General features: G+C 41.4%; 2 protein-coding genes across 6 annotated transcripts; one reads left to right on the top strand and one right to left on the bottom strand.

Moving 5' to 3' along the window:
• Positions 1-809: 809 nt before the first annotated feature.
• LOC127359667 (globoside alpha-1,3-N-acetylgalactosaminyltransferase 1) lies at positions 810-8723 on the top strand. 5 transcript variants are annotated; one of them, XM_051393653.1, is made up of 12 exons: positions 810-1049; positions 1498-1606; positions 2641-2673; positions 3090-3137; positions 5093-5137; positions 5251-5271; positions 6143-6175; positions 6240-6374; positions 6457-6589; positions 6670-6865; positions 7604-7823; positions 8236-8723. In XM_051393653.1, the coding sequence occupies exons 2-12, from the start codon at positions 1548-1550 to the stop codon at positions 8375-8377; spliced, it is 1065 nt and encodes a 354-aa protein (XP_051249613.1). In that variant the 5' UTR covers positions 810-1049; positions 1498-1547; the 3' UTR covers positions 8378-8723. The 5 variants fall into 5 exon arrangements, with proteins under 5 accessions (XP_051249613.1, XP_051249614.1, XP_051249616.1 ...); XM_051393654.1 differs by having other exon boundaries at positions 810-1060; XM_051393655.1 differs by lacking the exons at positions 810-1049; positions 5251-5271 and having other exon boundaries at positions 1350-1606.
• Positions 8724-13722: 4999 nt separating this feature from the next.
• On the bottom strand, positions 13723-16433 carry LOC127359672 (microfibril-associated glycoprotein 4-like). Its single transcript, XM_051393664.1, has 6 exons — positions 16223-16433; positions 15738-15890; positions 15550-15588; positions 15327-15423; positions 15080-15247; positions 13723-14163 (listed from the first exon to the last, which is right to left on the bottom strand). Exons 1-6 carry the CDS (start codon positions 16226-16228, stop codon positions 13910-13912), a joined length of 717 nt encoding a protein of 238 aa, XP_051249624.1. The 5' UTR covers positions 16229-16433; the 3' UTR covers positions 13723-13909.
• Between the last annotated feature and the right edge of the window lie 4517 nt (positions 16434-20950).

The following is a 20950-nucleotide window of genomic DNA, read 5'->3' as shown; positions in this document are numbered from 1 at the left end:
TCATTTATTCACTGTATTAAATATAAAACATGAACTTTATATATCAGTTAATGTCATTTATTCACTGTATTAAACACATTAGGACAGAAAGATGTAGAGATATATATTTATATACAGCAGGTCAATACTGAAGATACAGAACAGTTCCCATAGTTCCTTTCTAATGATTCAATCCACTGACTCTACTGCAGAATATGAGGTCCAGGTCCAGGTCCAAATCATAACAGAGACCCAGAGAGAGCCAGAGAGAGAGAGAAAGAGAGAGAGAGATGCACAACAACAACTATACTAATAATAGTTATAATGCTAATACTAATACGATGGGGGGAATACAACAACAACAACAATAATAATATCAATAATAATAATAATCAATGAGAACCTGCGAGCAGAGAAAGCAGAAGAAGTCTGGACTTTGATCAACAGCTGTTTCCTTGATTGACCTTTCTCACTGATACATTGATTGTGTGATCAGTTTGTGATCAATAGCTGGAACAGCTGCTGTTGTAGTTCCTGAAAGCTCCACTAGATGTTACTAACGAGTAATCAATCACACTGACGTCACTCTGATGATCCAATAAAGGCTGTCAGCAGAGGATATCTATAGATTATATATTACTTATTGATTTACTATCATAATGTATGTATTATATATATTATATTATAACATGTTACGTCTGTCTGTATGTCTGTCTGTCTGACTGTCTCTCTGTCTGTCTGTCTGACGGGGGTCCGGGCAGGGGGGCGGAGTCAGAGTGTGGCGGTGTTAAACGGTGACCGCGCGGACAGGCTGCTGACAGTTTTTACCGGTTAAGCAGCACCCCCCCCCCCACACACACACACACACACACGAGTGAGCGCGCGGACCTAGTCAATGGTTTGGTGGAGTTTCCGGTTGTCTCGCAGTCTCGTGTGTGTTGACTGACGTCGGGGCTCTCGCGTAACGCGGAAACTAGCCCAGTGTGACTGTTGGAGACTGCGCAGAGGATCAATAATCACTTATCGATGACCGGTTGGCGGTGTGAAGTCATACACGACGCCAGGTGGAGGTGAGCTGAAGGTGGGGTCAGTTAAAGAGGCACAGTCTTAAAGCCAGCGTTTTCTCTATGGAGTCTGGTACAGCGCTCACTCTGCAGCAGCTGATCAATCAGCAATCAATATTGATTGGAACATTTTACACTGTGGAAGTCAATCAATCGATCATTCTCACAACTTCTGTTCATATATTTGACCCTCGCAGGCCTCCGTACTCCGGCTTTCTCAAACATGTTGTCAGGAAGGAACTGTTATCTGTCATCACCACACCTTCCTCCTCCTCCTCCCCCACTGCTCTCTCTCTGTTACTTCCTGGTTCAACTGTTTTCTCAAACAAACATTGAGGCTGCTCCACACAGTGTGTGTGTGTGTGTGTGTGTGTGTGTGTGTGTGTGAGAGAACCACAACGGACTGGACTTGGACCCGGACCTGAGTCAGGACTAACTGAGACTCTACTTGTAGGTCTGGTTTAAGGACTAAGGACTGGATCCTGGGCTGACTCAGACTGAGAGATGCAGCTGTCGAACGGAAAGACGTTGACCCTGATCCTGCTGTCGGCCCTGCTGCTGGGGTGAGTTCAAACCCTGATACTGATACTAATAATACTGATAATACTGATAATACTGATATTGATTGAACACTAATACAGGTATATATATATATAGTTATAATCTGAAATATATTATATATAAAGTCAACTTAAAGAAAAGGAATAATTATAACACTGAATGCATGCAGATATTTTATGGGTTTATTATTTATTGTACTGTAAAGCGCTGTGGATACATAAAGCCACTGGTGAGGTGTAGACTGCACCTTTAATATATTTATTACCTTTATTACCTTTAATATCTTTAAATTAGAATATAATATACATTCCTCTGTATTATGTATTTTTAGCAGTTAAACAATCGTACCGAGCTGCTGCTAACGTTAGCTTAGCTTGTTTCTCTGATGACTTAATGTCTGAACAGCGCTGACGCAGGTACAGAGAGGATATAATGGGAAGGGTATCAAACCTGTGTCAGACGTCTGTGTTATACAACAGGCTGCAGTGGGATAATGAACCCTGTACAACGTCCTACAGGTGTGTCTGTACAGGTGTCTGTACAGGTGTCTGTACTGATGTCTGTACTGATGTCTGTACAGGTGTGTGTACAGGTGTGTGTACAGGTGTGTGTGTACAGGTGTGTGTACAGGTGTGTGTACAGGTGTGTGTACAGGTGTGTCCGTACAGGTGTGTCCGTACAGGTGTCCGTACAGGTGTCTGTACAGGTGTCTGTACAGGTGTCTGTACAGGTGTCTGTACTGATGTCTGTACTGATGTCTGTACAGGTGTGTGTACAGGTGTGTGTACAGGTGTGTGTGTACAGGTGCCCTACAGGTGTGTGTACAGGTGTCTGTACAGGTGTCCGTACAGGTGTGTCTGTACAGGTGTCCTACAGGTGATACTCTGATGTCTGTGACATGGATTCAGTGGTCAGTCTGTGTTTAATCTAACAAACCGATACGTCCATTCAGAAATAAAGAATCTTCAGTCTGTGCATCAGGAGTTGATCACTTCTATTTATTGATGATTGATTGTGCTTCTGTTTGAACCCGCAGAGTGCTGTACTGCTACATCTCCCAGTCCTACAGGTAACTCACACACAGCCTCACCTGTTGATCCTTCAGTTTACTGTCAGAGGACCAAAGACACCAGAAATGATTCACTTTAAGAAGCTGAAATCAGACAATCTGGGTATTTTTCTTTAATGACTCAAACAGTTAAAACTTCCAGATGTCAGATTGTGAACGATGTGTCTGTATAATCAGTTAGCATGAGGCTAAGTTAGCATGAGGCTGAATTTCTTTTATATTAATATTTTTGTATTTTTCTTTTGTATTTATAATATTGATCTCTGATCAGATATTAAACTGCCCATTCTTCTCTCAATTAATCGATTTTTTGTTCCAATATTTGGTCTGATGGACTAATAAAGTGTGTGTGTTAAATCAGTCGTCCCCACATAGATAGGAGAATATAACTCTGTGTGTGTGTGTGTATGTTTCAGAGTAGTGTCGCTGGGTTCAGTGTGGGAGGAGATAACAGCTGATGGCAGGTGAGTAAATCAAACGCTCTCTGTTCTCTGTTGACCCTGTCTGACCTTCATACCGCTCACCTGATCACCTGAGCACCTGTTTACCTGCTCACCTGTTCACCTGAGCACCTGTTTACCTGAACCGCCCCGGCTCTGATTCTGTGAATTGTCATATGCAAAAAGCAGCAGGTTGTTTATGCAAACTGGTTGTCAGTCAGTGGTTGTTGGAGCGATAGATTAGATTAGATTGGATGCTCCTGTTCAGATGTGTAATATATAGATCCTGGATCAGTGTCAGTTACAGGTATGAGGAAGTATCAGCTATAAATACATATCATGTTACATAAAAAAGTTCTCATGAAACATCTTTTCTTCATATTTGTGTGTCTTTGATAATGAAACGCAGAATCCTCACTGACCTCCGCGATGCGTCTGCACATTGCGGAGGTCAGTACTGAGAGATTCACTTCCACTGTAACTCGTTTCATTCTGAACACATTTCAAAGAAATGATGGATTGTTATCATCGACAAACTCTGTAAATGGCCGCGGTACTGTAACGTTACTCCCTGTGTTCGATCCCCTGTTATGGTAACTTCTTCTCCCTGCCTCGCATCGTTCTTGGCTAGTAGAAAGCTATCGTTAACTTTGTACCGTTACATCAGTTGTTATTGGCTAACATCAACACAGTTTGTCAGAATACATAAGTTAGTACCTTGGATATGTTGAGCTGGGGAAGCTAACGTTAGCCATCTAACATATCCACTCAGATTGTATTTTGCTAGTGATAATGTTAGCGAGCAAGCAAGCTAAAGTTAGTTAGCCTGCTGAATAATGTTATCCAGCAATGGCCACCCCGTAACACCAACCAGCAAGCTAACGTTATCCAGCTAACAGCACAATCAGACAATTTGTTCCACTAGCTTAGCATTAATGTTAGCTTTGACTTTGGACTCTGTGTTGGACTCTGTGTTGTGGACTCTGTGTTGGACTCTGTGTTGTGGACTCTGTGTTGGACTCTGTGTTGGACTCTGTGTTGTGGACTCTGTGTTGTGGACTCTGTGTTGGACTCTGTGTTGTGGACTCTGTGTTGGACTCTGTGTTGGACTCTGTGTTGGACTCTGTGTTGCCCACTGTTGGCACTCGGGAGCATAAAGGTCACAACCTTTGACCCTCATCCTACATAGAGACACATAGAGATCAGTCCACAGACAGCAGAGGAACAAAGCTCCACTACAACCTGTTCACTCTCTGCTCACACACACACACACACACACACACACACACAGTGATCAATAATCTGACTGAAGGAAGCTTTAATGCTCCAGCAGGCTGCAGGTTGGTGCAGGAGTCGGTCTGTAGGTATGATGTTTGTTTAGAGGGTGGAAGGAGGTTAAAGATCAGATACACTCCCACAATGCTTTGTTCCTCTGAGGTCCCTCCAATGAGAACGAGAAAAACCTGAAACATTCCTGAGTTCAGACGTCAGAGAGTCGTCAGTATGTCAGCTGATATTCACTCTCATCATTACACTGTGGATCCAGTTGAGTTTGGGTTTAAAAGAACATATTGAATATTTCAGTTTGTTTATGAAAATGAAAAAAACTAAATTTAAAACTTAATAAACACTTTACAGTTAATAAATAATCTAATAATAATAATAAAACAAGAACAGTAATAACATCCTGTTCCATCCAGGATCCATCTGAGTCATCAGCAGGTTCAGGAGTGATCACCTGGTTACACCATACATATATATATATATATATATATATATATATATATATATATCTTATTGTATAACAGTGGGAGATAAAGCCACAGAACATTTCATTTGATTATTATTTATTATCTGCAGTTCAATCGCAGCCTGTCAAAGCAGTCTGACTGTCTTCTTCCAGGAAAACCCTCAAAAAACCCTCCTGAATTAACTGTGTGTGTGTGTGTGTGTGTGTGTGTGTGTGTGTGTGTGTGTAGATCTGAAGTTCACATTGAGAGTCATCACCTGGTGGCTCCTGACAGGTTAGTACAGACAGACAGACACAGACAGACACACACTGATGGAGGTCTAATGTTGATGTGCTGCTTCCTGTCATCCTGTGCTAATGCTAATGCTAACACTAAAACATGAACAGGAAGCTGGTGAGCAGCGAGCAGTGAGTACACTCTGGTGATGGAGGGAATGCTAACGCTAACTGTTAGCTCACTAGTTGTGGTCAGAGTGTAGTTTGTAGGTAGGAATGCTAACAGTTGCTGCCCTCTGGTGGTCGGGAGGCTTAATAACTGCATCAGTGTGTGTTTAGATATCTATAGATCTAGATCTATAGATCTATAGATCTAGATCTATCTATCTATAGATCTATTGATATAGATAATGATATAATGTTCAACCTTGGATTGAACCATTTACTGAAACTATAAACATTAAAGTTTAATGTTCATTCAGACTGTAAACAATAGGGACCAGATCATAAAGTCCTATTGCTAACAGTGCTAACCTTTGCTAACATTGCTAACAGTGCTATAAATGCTAACCATGCTAACAGTGCTATAAGTGCTAACCCTTGCTTACTGTGCTATAAATGCTAACCATGCTAACAGTGCTATAAGTGCTAACCCTTGCTTACTGTGCTAACCATGCTAACAGTGCTATAAGTGCTAACATTGCTAACCATGCTAACAGTGCTAACCATGCTAACAGTGCTATAAGTGCTAACCCTTGCTTACTGTGCTATAAATGTTAACCATGCTAACAGTGCTATAAGTGCTAACATTGCTAACCATGCTAACAGTGCTATAAGTGCTAACCCTTGCTTACTGTGCTGTAAATGCTAACCATGCTAACAGTGCTATAAGTGCTAACCCTTGCTTACTGTGCAAACCATGCTAACAGTGCTATAAGTGCTAACCCTTGCTTACTGTGCAAACCATGCTAACAGTGCTATAAGTGCTAACCCTTGCTTACTGTGCTAACCATGCTAACAGTGCTAAAAGTGCTAACAGACTGTTGCTGTGTTTGTGTTTCAGTCTGCAGTACAAACAACCGAGCATCGTGAGCGGGTGAGTGTCACCTTCTGTTGTTGTTGTTGTTGTTGTTGTTGTTTGTTAATGTCTGTGTCTTTAGTCGTACTGACGTGGTGGCGGTGACGCCGTGGTTGGCTCCTGTGGTCTGGGAGGGAACCTTTAACCCGGTACTCCTCGACAGCATCTACAAACCTCAGAACATCAGCATCGCAGTCACCGTGTTCGCTGTCGGGAAGTAAGTGTGACATCACCACGCCGCCGCAGCACTTCTGGTTTGACCTTTTACATGGAGGTGACCCCTCTGACCTTCTGGACAGGTACGTCATGTTCCTGAAAGACTTCCTGGAGACTGCAGAACAGCACTTCTTCATTGGTTTCAACGTGCACGTTTACGTCTTCACCGACCAGCCCACCAAGGTGCCCCAAGTCAAAATGGCCGCCGGCAGACAGGTACAGATACTGGTGCAGGTTGAGCAGATTCATTCTGAGTGAACCCACTGACTCCTCCTCCTCATCTCGTCCCCACTCAGCTGACGGTGTGCTCGGTGCCCAGCTCCAAGCGTTGGCAGGAGATCTCCGCTCGCAGGATGGAGCTCATCCAGACGCTGATCGAGGAGAAACTTCAGAACCGCAACGATTTCATCTTCTGTCTGGACGTGGACTCCAAGTTCCACGGCCGCTGGGGCACCGAGTCCCTGAGCGGACTGGTCGCTGTGATCCATCCAGGTCAGTCTGTCTCCATGACGACTCACCAGAACCTTCTTCTGGTTCCACTGAGGCTCTCAACGATGTTCAGATGTTGTTGTTGTTGTCGTTCCCACCTCATTGGCAGAGCGTCATCCTGTAGTGTCAATATCATCCTCAGATATCAATATCTCACTTTGATCCTTTGGGACCTTCTGCAGAAAGCAAACTGAAACAGATTAGCTGCTGGCTAGCATATATATCCATAAGCCCCGCCCCCGTTGGTTCCACAGTTAGCTCATTTAAGATGTGACTTTATATTAGTAGCTAGTTAGCTAGTGTTTTGCTAACATAAGCTAATTGAAGATTTAAGGCGGAGGGATCACGGGAACCACCCGATACATTTACATAGACAACAGGGACAACAGGTCTCTTATCTGTCTTTTCAGCATAGATTAGCTTAGCATCTAGCATGTCTAACTATACTGTGATTGGAGTAGAACAAAAAGGGGCGGGACTTATGAAAGGTCACTTAAATTGAGTTTGACTGATTATACGTTGATGTTAACAAAAACCTGATTTCATTTTTGGTGTAAAAAAAACTATGAAAACATCTTAATGACTGATAAATTATCAATTAATCAATTAAATAGTTACTGATTATCTGATTCTGCTCTGCTCACTAACCAATACATTGATCCACTGTCTTTGTGTTGTCTGGGACTATGTTCTCAGGCGGAGGGATACTAAATGTTGTATCACTCCCTGCTGTGTCTGCAGGTTACTACAGGGATGACCGCAGCCGGTTCCCCTATGAGCGGAGGCCCGAGTCCAGAGCCTATGTTGGTCCTGGTCAGGGGGACTTCTACTACTGTGGGGGGGCGTTCGGAGGCCTCCTGCAGGAAGTCCACCAGCTCGCCAAAACCTGCCGCTCCAACTTCGAGGCTGATGCCAAGGAAGGCATCGAGGCTGCCTGGCAGGAGGAGAGTCACCTGAACAGGTAGGCAGGAAGAGAGTCCCCTGAACAGATAGGTAGCAAGAGAGTCCCCTGAACAGGTAGGCAGGATGAGAGTCCCCTGAACAGGTAGGCAGGAAGAGAGTCCCCTGAACAGGTAGGCAGGAAGAGAGTCCCCTGAACAGGTAGGCAGGAAGAGAGTCCCCTGAACAGGTAGGCAGGAAGAGAGTCCCCTGAACAGGTAGGCAGGGAGAGAGGAGAGTCACCTGAACAGGTAGGCAGGATGAGAGTCCCCTGAACAGGTAGGCAGGAAGAGAGTCACCTGAACAGGTAGGCAGGAGGACAGTCACCTGAACAGGTAGGCAGGAAGAGAGTCCCCTGAACAGGTAGGCAGGAGGACAGTCACCTGAACCCTGACCTGTGTTGTATTTTCTACTTCCTGGTCCTGTGCGTTCAGGTACATGTGGATCAACAAACCCAGTAAGGTGCTGTCACCTGAGTACCTGTGGCAGGACTTCAAACCCAGGAACCCCGAGGTCTACATCGTCAGGTTCTCCGGAGTCGTCAAGAACTACGCTGAGATCCGACCCAACGTCTGACAGTCCAGACTGAACTGGACTGGACTGAACTGAACCGGTTTGAAAGGGTTTGGAAAATCCACACACCTGGTTTGCACCTGTCTCTATCCCCTGAGGCTTACCCACAATCCACCTCTTCGCCTGGTCTCTTGCTGTCAATCAAGATTGAACACTGATCACTACAGACTCAGGACCTTCAGCTAACTTCGGCTCTATTGAGCGTGTGCAGCTCTTAGACCAACAATCACACTGTCGACCCCGCCCACACTAGCACCTGCTTCTACCTGTGCAACAGCGTGTGCTCTTATCCCACGAGTCGGTATTCTCCGTTTGATCTGTCTCAGAATAAACAGATTTATTTTCATAATGTTTCTGAGATTCTGTCCTCTAAAGCTGTTTTAGTGAATGAATTAATATCAGATTATGATATTGATTTACTTTGTCTTACTGAGACCTGGTTGTCCCACGAGGAGTATGCCTAAATGAATCCACCCCCCCCAGTCATATTAATACTCACATTCCTCGAGGCACTGGCCGAGGAGGTGGAGTGGCAGCCATATATGATTCGAGCGTTTTAATGGACCCTAAACCTAAACTAAATTATAATTCATTTGAAAGCCTTGTTCTTAGTCTTTCTCACCCAAACTGGAAAACACTGCAGCCAGTTCTATTTGTTATAGTGTACCGCACTCCTGGACCGTACTCTGATTTTATATCTGAATTAAATTTTTTTTATTTGTATAGCGCCAATTCATAACAGAAGTTATCTCAGGACACTTTTCAAATAGAGCAGGTCTAGACCGAACTCTTTAAAACATTAATTACAGAGACCCACAGTACCACCATGAGCAAGACCTTGGAGACAAGGGCAAGGAAAAACTGCCTGTTAAAAGGCAGAAACCTAGGACAGATGCTTCGGCTCTAGGTGGGTGGTCGTCTGTCTCGACCAGTTGGGGTGAGAGAGAGACAGAGAGACAGACAGACAGACAGGTGCACAGCAACAACAGTATTGGCAATGGCAATCTAGCAGGACCATGGCAGGAGGCTCCACCAGGATCGATAAGAACCTGCGAGACGAGAAAGCACAAGAACTCCGGGGAAGAAGTGAAGTTAGTAACATGCATTAATGGAACATGAATGAGTGAAGAAAGAGAGAGGAAGGGAGGAGCTCAGTGCACCATGGGAAATCCCCCGATAGTCTAGGCCTATAGCAGCATAACTAAGGGATGGTTCAGGACTCACCTGATCCAGCCCTAACTATAAGCTTTATCAAAGAGGAATGTCTTAAGCCTACTCTTGAATGTGGTGAGGGTTTCTGCCTCCCGAACCACAACTGGAAGCTGGTTCCACAGGAGAGGAGCTTGGTAACTGAAGGCTCTGGCTCCTGTTCTACTTTTAGAGACTATAGGAACCAGAAGTAGCCCAGCATTCAGAGAATGTAGTGTTCTAGAGGGGTAATAGGGTACTATGAGCTCTTTAAGATATGAAGGGGCCTGACCATGAAGAGCTTTATAGGTGAGGAGGAGGATTTTAAATTCTATTCTACATTTTACAGGGAGCCAATGCAGAGAAGCTAGTACAGGAGAGATGTGATCTCTTTTTCTAGTTCCTGTCAGTACTCGTGCTGCAGCGTTCTGAATTAATTGGAGCGTTTTAATGGACTTATTGGGGCAACCTGATAATAAAGAGTTGCAGTAATCCAGTCTTGAAGTAACAAATGCATGGATTAGTTTTTCTGCATCTGTCTGTGACAGTATGTGTCTAATTTTTGTAATATTACGTAAATGAAAGAAGGCAGTCCTAGAGGTCTGCTTTATGTGGGAGTTAAATGACAAATCCTGATCAAAGATAACTCCAAGATTCCTGACAGTGGTGCTAGAGGCCAAGTTAATGCCATCTAGAGTAACTATATCTTTAGACAGTGAGTCTCTAAGGTTTTTGGGGCCAAGAACAAGAATTTCGTTTTTTTCTGAGTTTAACATCAGAAAATTGCAGCTCATCCAGGATTTTATGTCCTTAAGACATGTTTGTAATTTAGATAATTGATTAATTTCATCGGGCTTGATTGATAGATATAACTGCGTATCATCTGCATAACAGTGAAAGTTAATGGAGTGATTCCTAATAATGTTGCCTAAAGGGAGCATATATAAAGTAAATAGTATTGGTCCAAGTACAGAACCTTGTGGAACTCCATGACTAACTGTAGTATTTATTGAAGATTCATCGTTAACATGTACAAACTGCGAGCGATCTGATAAATATGACTTAAACCAGCTTAGTGCAGTTCCTTTAATGCCAATTTGATGCTCAAGTCTCTCTAAAAGAATATTATGGTCAATGGTGTGAAATGCAGCACTAAGATCTAATAATACAAGTACAGAGACAAGTCCATTGTCAGAAGCAGTCAGAAGGTCATTATTAACTTTAACCAGAGCTGTCTCTGTGCTATGATGAACTCTAAATCCTGCCTGAAAATCCTCAAATAAACTATTGTTATGTAGAAAGTCACACAACTCTTTGGCGACCACTTTCTCCAGAATCTTAGAGAGGAAGGGGAGGTTAGAGATCGGTCTATAGTTGGCTAAAACCCCTGGGTCAAGAGTGGGCTTTTTAAGAAGGGGTTTAATTACAGCTACTTTAAAGGACTGTGGTACATATCCTGATAATAAAGAAAGATTAATCATATCCAGTAAAGAAGTGCCAATTAAGGGAACAACTTATTTAAACAGCCTAGTTGGGATTGGGTCTAACAGACAGGTTGATGGCTTCAATGTAGAAATGATTGAAGTTAACTGATGAAGATCGATTGCAGAAAAACAGTCTAAATATATATCTAAGTTTACATTGACAGAAGTCCCTGAACTTGGAGAGCCACTGATAACTGTTGATGGCAGCTGGTGATTAATTTTCTCTCTAATAGTAATAATTTTATTATAGAAGAAGCTCCTGAAGTCATTGCTACTTAAGGTTATGGGGATATGTGGCTCAATAGAGCTGTGACTCTGTCAGCCTGGCTACAGTGCTGAAGAGGAACCTAGGGTATTCTTATTTTCTTCTATTAGTGCTATATCTGAATTCTCAGAGTTTTTATCAAGTTTAGTGTGATTTTAATATTCATGTGGATGTTGACAATGACAGCCTTAGTAACGCATTCATATCATTAATAGACTCAATTGGCTTCTGTCAGAGTGTAAATAAACCAACTCATTGTTTTAATCACACTCTTGACCTTGTTTTATCCTATGGCATTGATATTGAACATTTAATAGTCTTCCCACATAATCCTTTCCTATCTGACCATTATGGAGTTAAAAAACATTCTTGATCATGTAGGTTTAGTCATTTTAAGTGACACTGAATTAATTTTTCTTTGTAAACCGTGATGGTGATATTGTGGGCGGAGCCTAGTTGGTGTCAGAACACAAACACGAGACTGAACACTGTAAAATAAATGACAATCATATTTAATGTCTCACTATATTTGTAATGTTCCTACTTCATGAAGATGCTGTGTCTCAAAGCAACCGTTAGCTTTGTACCGTTGCCATTCTAACACTGTTAGAATACATAAGTTAGCATCATGGGTCAGCTGAGGAAGCTAACGTTAGCCGACTAACATATCCACCAAGATAGTATTTTGCTAGCGAGCTAACATAACGTTATTCAGCGCGGCTAGGTTGCAGCTAAACTTAGCTTGCTTGCTAACGTTATTACGATACATTATGTAATGGCCGTAAGCTGAGGCTAAAATTAGCAAGCTAACGTAGATAATATGAGCTAACACTATCCAGCTAAAGCCAATATCACATATATTCCAGTCTTTGCAGCTATGTTAGCTTTGACTTTGAGCTTTATGTTCCGGTGGGTGTCGGCCGTTTGTGGACATTAGCAAAAGTTCATTTCAACAAAACAACAAGACAATATTTAACTGCAATTCACTTGAATTGTGAAACTGCCTTTATGATGCATTCATTTGAAGAATAATTGATTATTGATTTGAATACAGTGTAAACATCAAATGTAAACAGGGAGACAGATGCTAACAGACCAGGTTGGCTGTTAAAATAATTAAATTAACATGAACTGAGATCAAATTAAGACATTTTTCTGTTGCAGTCTGCTTTAAAACCTTTAAGCATTTAACCACTGAGCTAATGTTTGTTAGCCGCTGAGCTTACCCATCATGTATTTATTTGATTATTTGAGCAGATTGTTTGTGTCCACAGGACGAGACGACCTGTTCACTGATGATGATGATGATGATGATGATGATGTTGATTTATTGTCTTCCTCTCTGGTGGTTGATTTCAGGGAATTAAATAATAAATTATCATTTGTTACATGAAAATAATTTGTTCTGATTCATGTTTTCTGATTTTCTTTCTGTGATTTGAATGTAAATATTCATCATATATATATATATATATATATATATATAATGTAATATGAACATTTTATTAGAAGAATAGATGAATTATATAGAGAGCAATCGGCTGTAAACATGTTTATTTGATTAATGTGGAGCTTTATGAACTCACTGCTGGAGCCTCTTGTTGATGTTAGAGGAACTGCAGCTTCTGACCCGACTGATAGAAGTTCCTCAGACAGGCAGTAAAACACAGCTTATTGATCGGTTAGTGATCGATGACTAAACACTGATTGATATTGATTGATTGTAGTTGTGTAGTGTGTTTCTCCTCATCACATCAGAGCTGAAAGTTCCAAACCAACTCAATTTATGATTTATGGTGTCAGATCAATTTTAACACATCTAAATAAAAGAAGTAAGAACGTAAATTAATCCTCAGAAAAGTTGTTTAAGTGCACTTAAATGTGTTCAGTATTTAAATGATTAGTGATATAATTATTCCGGTTTGTTCCACTCATTTTCTATAAATTGACTTTATATGATTATTATAGATATATAAATTATAGATTATAGATTAGATATTACAGAAACAAGCATTAAAGCGCTGAAAGGTTTTTATTAAACATTAATCATCATAATCTCTACCCAAAGAATTCTTAATGATCAACCAAATTAATTAGCTGCCAATAGATAATCAATGAATAATCAATAGTTTTTATGGTCCGCCAGCTGTTTGACAGGTGATGTAATAATTTGCTTAAGTGGAAGAAAAACAAATTCAACCTGGTAACAATTGTATATAGAAGATGTATTTAAGTGACTTTAGTTGGTCGAGGTAGAGGGGAGGGGATTTACCCCTGAAGAAGAGGGAGTTGTAGTTTGTCACTGTGACCACTAGAGGGCAAAGATTCATGATTATTACTGTTTGTGAACAGGAAGGAAACAGAGAGAAACCAGACAGAAAGACAAAGTGAAGACATCAGATCACATCAGCTTTCTGCTCAGTGTCTCATTTATTGTTCAGCACAACCGCCACCAAACAGCTGCTCAAACTAGTTCAAAATCTGCTGCTTTGCTCATTATCACACTGTGTGTGTTTCCATCTTAAGGTTATGCTTGATTACATGTTGGTGTCTTAGAGATCAGCTGATGATATTCTGCTGTACGTTGGTCCTGGAGAACTACTGCACAGGACGGATCTTCATGCTGATGGACTTCATGGAGTAGTCATAGCCCTTCCAATGGTACCACTCCACTCCAACAGCAAAGATAGTACCATCAGCCCCCCAACGATAAACTCCACTGGGATTTGCATGGTGACAATTATTGTACCAGAATGCCCCTAGGTATAATTTGGCACAGTTCCCGTCTGAGGAGTCCTGGTCTTTGTCGAAGGTGGAGAACTTCTGTCCGTTGTGATAACTCAAGCTGTCTCCTATAGACACACAGTAAGTGTGTAATCAGAACATTATGATACAACTGACAGTGGAACATTTTACACCTGTACTGTTGCTGTTCAGGAACTCACACAGCTTCACACACTCACCCAGTACAACCAGTACAACCGGTACAGCCGGTGCCCAGTACAACCACAGTCCACTGTCCACTGACATATTACTACTAACACAACTACTGAACTAATTAAAACAATATATTCACATATTGAGTCAGACAGCACAGGATGCAACTGAGTGAACACGAGTTAGTATGTGAGCAGAAAGGTTGGAACAGTTCACTATTAACAGATGAATAAAATGATGTGGAGTTGATGCTGGGTACTAGTACTCCTACAAATAGTACTGATGGTTCTGTTACTGCTGCAGCTGCAGTAACAACCTGAAGTCTGTTCAGATACAGAAAGCTGAGACCTGCAAAACACAAATGATTTATTTTTCTCTTAAATTTGTTCATAAAAACTGAATTAGAGAAAAATAAATAAAACCATACTGTGATGCATCAATAGCTCTGCAGGGATCTGTCACTAACCAGGTACACTGACAGGATCCTCACTCATTGTATAATCACTGATTGAAGTGTTTCAAATTAAACAACATATGTATATAAAGTAAAAGAGTGTGTATAGTACACTGTACACTATGTAAATATCCTAATATTTAAAGCTTTAAATTGTAATATTTATTATACTATTATTTATTAAGTGTCAGTGCCATATAAAAAATAAATAATGTCAGTCTCTGAGAGTGTCAGTGACACTTTCCATCAGTCTGACAGTTTCAGAAGAACTAACCCAATGTTAAACTGCGTTCAGGAGCTGCTCCTCGTTATCTGGACCAAAGTATCAGAGGATTGTTGTCTCTTGTATAAAACAACATCTGCTAATATTAACTCACCTGCCCCTCCATCAGTGAATCCAGACACATGCAGTGTGTATCCGAAGGACTCTGGGTCGATGGAGAATGAGGAGTAACGAGCGAACACTTTGTTTCCCTCGAAGTCCTCCATGTCGACCAGCAGCTCGTTCTTTGTCCTCAGAGTCAGGTGGAAGAGAGTCTCAAGACCTGGAAACAAACACACACAGAAACATCTAGAAACAGTTTCAGGAAGTCACATGACTGTTAGTTTGGTTCCATTTCTCACCGAGCCAGTACTCTCCAGCAGCGCTACCGAAGCCCGTCTTGTACTGGTCCCAGGGTCTGTAGAAGTTCACCGAGCCGTCCATCCTCCTCTGGAACACCTGGGGGGGTTAAACACACAAGATATCTGATAGCTCGTGATTTACTGGCATGATTTATTGTGAAGGTCCTACAGGAAGTGTTCACAGTGAAAGTCACTTGGTTGTGACTCAATGACGCTGACTCACCGTCCACTGTCCTCCTTCTGAGTCCATGTCACAGTACACCTACACACAGGCATACTCATTAGTAAATGTGAAACTTTGGCTACAACTACATCCAATGTACTACAACCAGTACTAGTACTACTACACCGCCCGCCCAACTGCAACAAGAGCTTTATTGTCTATGGGTTGTCCCAGAGAGGATGAGGTACCTGGACAGCAGACGTGGCTCCGATGGGATAGATGGTGTACACTCCACTGGGTCGGCTGTTGTCACTATTATAGATGTCGCTGCAGTCCACTGGGAGGAAGAACTGCTGGCAGCTGGTCATTACTGGAGCCAGGAGGAGGAGGACTGATAGCAGCTGGAACAGAGGAGATGTTTGTACACAGCATTGTACTGAAACCATACCCAATGTGGTTATTTAGCCAGGCTCCTTGCACATTGAACCTGAGCTGGTGTCTTTCCCAAACAGAGGGAATTTCTAATGTCTGTAATATCTATCCAGAGATAACATAAACTCATTTAATTCAAACATGTGTAAGGTAGCGTTAGGCAGCCAGAGAGGATAAAGACTTGGAGGGAAGCTCTGAATAGTGTTAAGTGCTACATACAGAAACTGTGACAAACAATATTTTAAATAAGCTGCTAACAAACTAAAACTACTGATAAACACTTAGTTAGTTACAAACTTACCTTCATGTTCAGATTTCTGCTGAATTGAGCTGATGGAAATCCTGATGTCAGTGTCTCTGGATGTTCTGATGTCTCTGATGTGTCTCTCTCTTATTTATAATCCAAAGATTAATAAATAACTGAACAGCTGCTGGTTCACACCGATAAGACTCATTCTGTATGTCATTGACTGTGTGTGTCTAGGAGGAGTTCACTGCTGCACACGTCTCCATAAACTTCAGAAACTGTCATTTGACAGGCGTATCTCCCTCCGCTGCTCATGTCCGGTTTACTTCCTGCTCTGTGCAATATCATCCATCTGCAGCCACAAATGGGCGTTCTCGTGCTGGTGGGGGTTCCTGTTTTCGCTGACTGGAACGCCCCCTTCTTCTTCGCCTTTCTTGCTGAACTGTAACTGTCAACATCCGGTTTAATATAACATTTGCTAGTTAGTGTTTCTCAACAGAAGTTTCAAAATAAGATCTAGTAGTCTGTAAATGTATTATAGAACTAATGTTAGCAAGCTAAGCCATCTACAGAACGTTAGTCCAATTACATCTTAATATGCTTACATTTACGTGTAGGACTAGTCTATATTTCTACGAGTTGTTGAGGACAACTCATACTTTGCACGTGACGTCACAACTACTGGCTGGCGGGCAAGAACATCGTTCTCCAGCAATGAAACCCAGTAAACTAATCAAGGATCTTGCCAGGACTTCGGTGTTTCCCCTGGCATTCATTCAGCGGAGGCGGAGAAACAGCGCTGCGCTTGCTTTCACCCAAGTAAATTAAAACTACCAACAATTGCATTGTTTTATTCAATGATCTGGTGTTGTAATTATCTACGAGGTTTTGCAACATGGCCCACCCATCAAAATAAATGCTTTTATTCTTTTATACGTCATAACGTCGTACTACGTACTGAACGGAAAAGCCAAGGGAATGATTTCCTCATGTGATTATTTGACATATAACACGCTGTAATTCAAGTCCTTGTATGGAATTTGTCAAACTAAATAAACGTCCATATCCAAAATCAAGATCACTGTGATTGTTTTCTGACTTAAATTACGTCTATTAAATCTACTTCATTCGAAATTAACTATAATAGACAGATGAAGTCGGCGTTTCTTGCCCGCCAGGTATCCATGGTAACCACATGACTGCAAAGTATGAATTGCGATTGGTCGATGAAAGGCTACCTGGAACGCCCAATAGGCGTTCTTGTGTCATGACGGGAACGCCCAAGCTGCAGCTGGACCCTTCTCGCTCTGTGTACACTGTTTGGTGCTGTAGCTCTGTCCAGTGAACGCTAAATCTAAATTTGTTTTACTCGTTTGCTTAACGATTAAACATAGACTCGTTCTATCTAAACACTCGGAGTTACTCCTTCTTTTAGCGACTTTTCGCTATTTTCAAAAGTTTTTCATACACTCTAGCTTCATTAGCATTAGCAGTTAGCTATGGCTTCTCCCTCTCCCTCTGCTCTGTCCTGCTCAGTGTGTCAGATGTTCAGTTATTCCTCTGCCTTCTTTAATGATAATGGTACATGTATTAAGTGTAGTTTATTTACTGTGCTGGAGGCGAGGCTTAGTGAGTTAGAGGAACAGTACCGCACCACGGAGATATCTTTAGTCGCAATAGTTAGCCAGCCCCCAGTAGCCGGTGTGGTCCGACCGAAGGTAGCTTCTGCTAGCCGTCCTGCGGTAGTTCCCCCGGTAGTTCCCGAGCAGCCAGGAAGACAGGGACAGTGGGTGAATGTTCGGAGGAAGAATAAAACGCCGAAGCCCACAGTTCACCACCAGCCCATTCATGTTTCTAATACATTTTCCCCACTCAGCGACACACCCGCTGAGGAACCAACTCTGGTTGTTGGCAGCTCTATAGTCAGAAACGTGAAGTTTGCGAAGCCAGCGGCCATAGTTAAATGTATCCCTGGGGCCAGAGCGGGCGACGTTGAATCATATTTAAAACTGCTGGCTAAAGATAAATGTAAATATAGTAAGATTGTTATCCAAGTTGGCGGTAATGACACCCGTTTACGCCAATCGGAGGTCACTAAGATTAATGTGGAGTCGGTGTGTAATTATTCTAAGACTATGTCGGACTCCGTAGTTTTCTCTGGACCCCTGCCCAATGTGACCAGTGATGACATGTATAGCCTCATGTCGTCATTCCACCGCTGGCTGTCGAGGTGGTGTCCAGAAAACAATGTGGGCTTCATTGATAACTGGAAGCCTTTTTGGGGAAAACCTGGTCTGATTAGGAGAGACGGCATCCATCCCACTTTGGATGGAGCCGCTCTCTTATCTAGGAATATGGCGATGTTTATTTCTAAAACCTGACAGTCCAGAGTTGGGACCAGGAAGCAGAGCTGCTGTCTTACACACTTCTCTACGCTTTCTTTAGAACAGTCACCCACCCAAAACCCCATAGAGACTGTGTCTGTCCCCCGACCACCTAAATTATTTAAAGAAATAAAAACAAGTTTAACATAAAAATCTAATAAAATTAGAACCAACTCCTCAGTAGCACAAAATAAGAGAATGAAATGTTGTTGTCCAATGAGGAGTATGTTAGCCTAAATTAATCCACCCCCCCCAGTCATATTAATATTCACATTCCTCGAGGCACTGGCCAAGGAGGTGGAGTAGCAGCCATATATGATTTGAGCGTTTTAATGGACACCCTAAACCTAAACTAAATTATAATTCATTTGAAAGCCTTGTTCTTAGTCTTTCTCACCCATCCTGGAAAACACTGCAGCCAGTTCTATTTGTTATAGTGTACCGCGCTCCTGGACCGTACTCACAGAGTTTTTATCAAGTTTAGTCCTTAAATCAGATAAAGTAATTATTGTAGGTGATTTTAATATTCATGTGGATGTTAACAATGACAGCCTTAGTAATGCATTTATATCATTAATAGACTCAATTGGCTTCTGTCAGAGTGTAAATAAACCAACTCATTGTTTTAATCACACTCTTGACCTTGTTCTATCATATGGCATTGATATTGAACATTTAATAGTCTTCCCACATAATCCTTTCCCATTATTTAATAACTTTTAATTCATACTATTAGATTATAAGCCATTAGGCAAAACTTCCTACAGCAGATGTCTATCTGACAGTGCTGTAGCTAAATTTAAGGAGGAGATTCCTTCAGTGTTTAATTCAATGCCATGTCTGAATTTAACAGAGTCCTATAACGACTTTAGTCCCTCTGAAATTGATAATCTTGTTGATAGTGCTGCAGGCTCACTACGATCAACATTAGACTCTATCGCTCCTATAAAAAGGAAATTATTAAAACATAGGAAACTAGCACCGTGGTGCAACCACCAAACCCGCCAATTAAAATAAATAGCTAGGAAATCTGAAAGGAAATGGCGCTCTTCCAAATTATCAGAATATCGCTCAAATTGGCAAGATAATCTTAAAACTTATAGAAAGGCCCTCCGTAATGCCAGAGGAGCCTATTACTCAGCACTAATAGAAGAAAATAAGAATAACCCTAGGTTCCTCTTCAGCACTGTAGCCAGGCTGACAGAGAGTCACAGCTCTATTGAGCCACATATCCCCATAAACTTAAGTAGCAATGACTTCATGAGCTTCTTCTATAATAAAATTATTACTATTAGAGAGAAAATTAATTCAATTCAATTCAATTTTATTTGTATAGCGCCAATTCATAACAGAAGTTATCTCAGGACACTTTAATCACCAACTGCCATCAACAGTTATCAGTGGCTCTCCAAGTTCAGGAACTTTAACTAATGTAGATATATATTAAGACTGTTTTTCTGCAATCGATCTTCATCAGTTAACTTCAATCATTTCTACATTGAAGCCATCAACCTGTCTGTTGGACCCAATCCCAACTAGGCTGTTTAAATAAGTTGTTCCCTTAATTGGCACTTCTTTACTGGATATGATTAATCTTTCTTTATTATCAGTATATGTACCACAGTCCTTTAAAGTAGCTGTAATTAAACCCCTTCTTAAAAAGCCCACTCTTGACCCAGGGGTTTTAGCCAACTATAGACCGATCTCTAACCTCCCCTTCCTCTCTAAGATTCTGGAGAAAGTAGTCGCCAAAGAGTTGTGTGATCTTTTACATAACAATAGTTTATTTGAGGATTTTCAGTCAGGATTTAGAGTTCACAGCACAGAGACAGCTCTGGTTAAAGTTAATTATGACCTTTTGATTGCTTCAGACAATGGACTTGTCTCTGTACTTGTATTATTTGATCTTAGTGCTGCATTTGACACTATTGACCATAATATTCTTTTACAGAGACTTTGTCACAGTTTCTGATCAAATTGGCATTAAAGGAACCGCACTAAGCTGGTTTAAGTCATATTTATCAGATCGTTAGCAGTTTGTACATGTTAACGATGAATCCTCAATAAATACCACAGTTAGTTATGGAGTTCCACAAGGTGCTGTACTTGGACCAATGCTATTTACTTTATATATGCTCCCTTTAGGCAACATTATTAGGAATCACTCCATTAACTTTAACTGTTATGCAGATGATACGCAGTTATATCTATCGATCAAGACAGATTAAATTAATCAATTATCTAAATTACAAACATGTCTTAAGGACATAAAATCCTGGATGAGCTGCAATTTTCTGATGTTAAACTCAGAAAAAAATGAAATTCTTAGAGAAAAACCTTAGAGACTCACTGTCTACAGATGTAGTTTCTCTGGATGGCATTACTTTAAAACGCTGCA

Source organism: Dicentrarchus labrax, unplaced genomic scaffold (genome assembly GCF_905237075.1).
Source record: "Dicentrarchus labrax unplaced genomic scaffold, dlabrax2021, whole genome shotgun sequence".
Lineage (NCBI taxonomy): Eukaryota > Metazoa > Chordata > Actinopteri > Moronidae > Dicentrarchus > Dicentrarchus labrax.
This window is presented reverse-complemented; position numbering and strand designations above follow the sequence as displayed.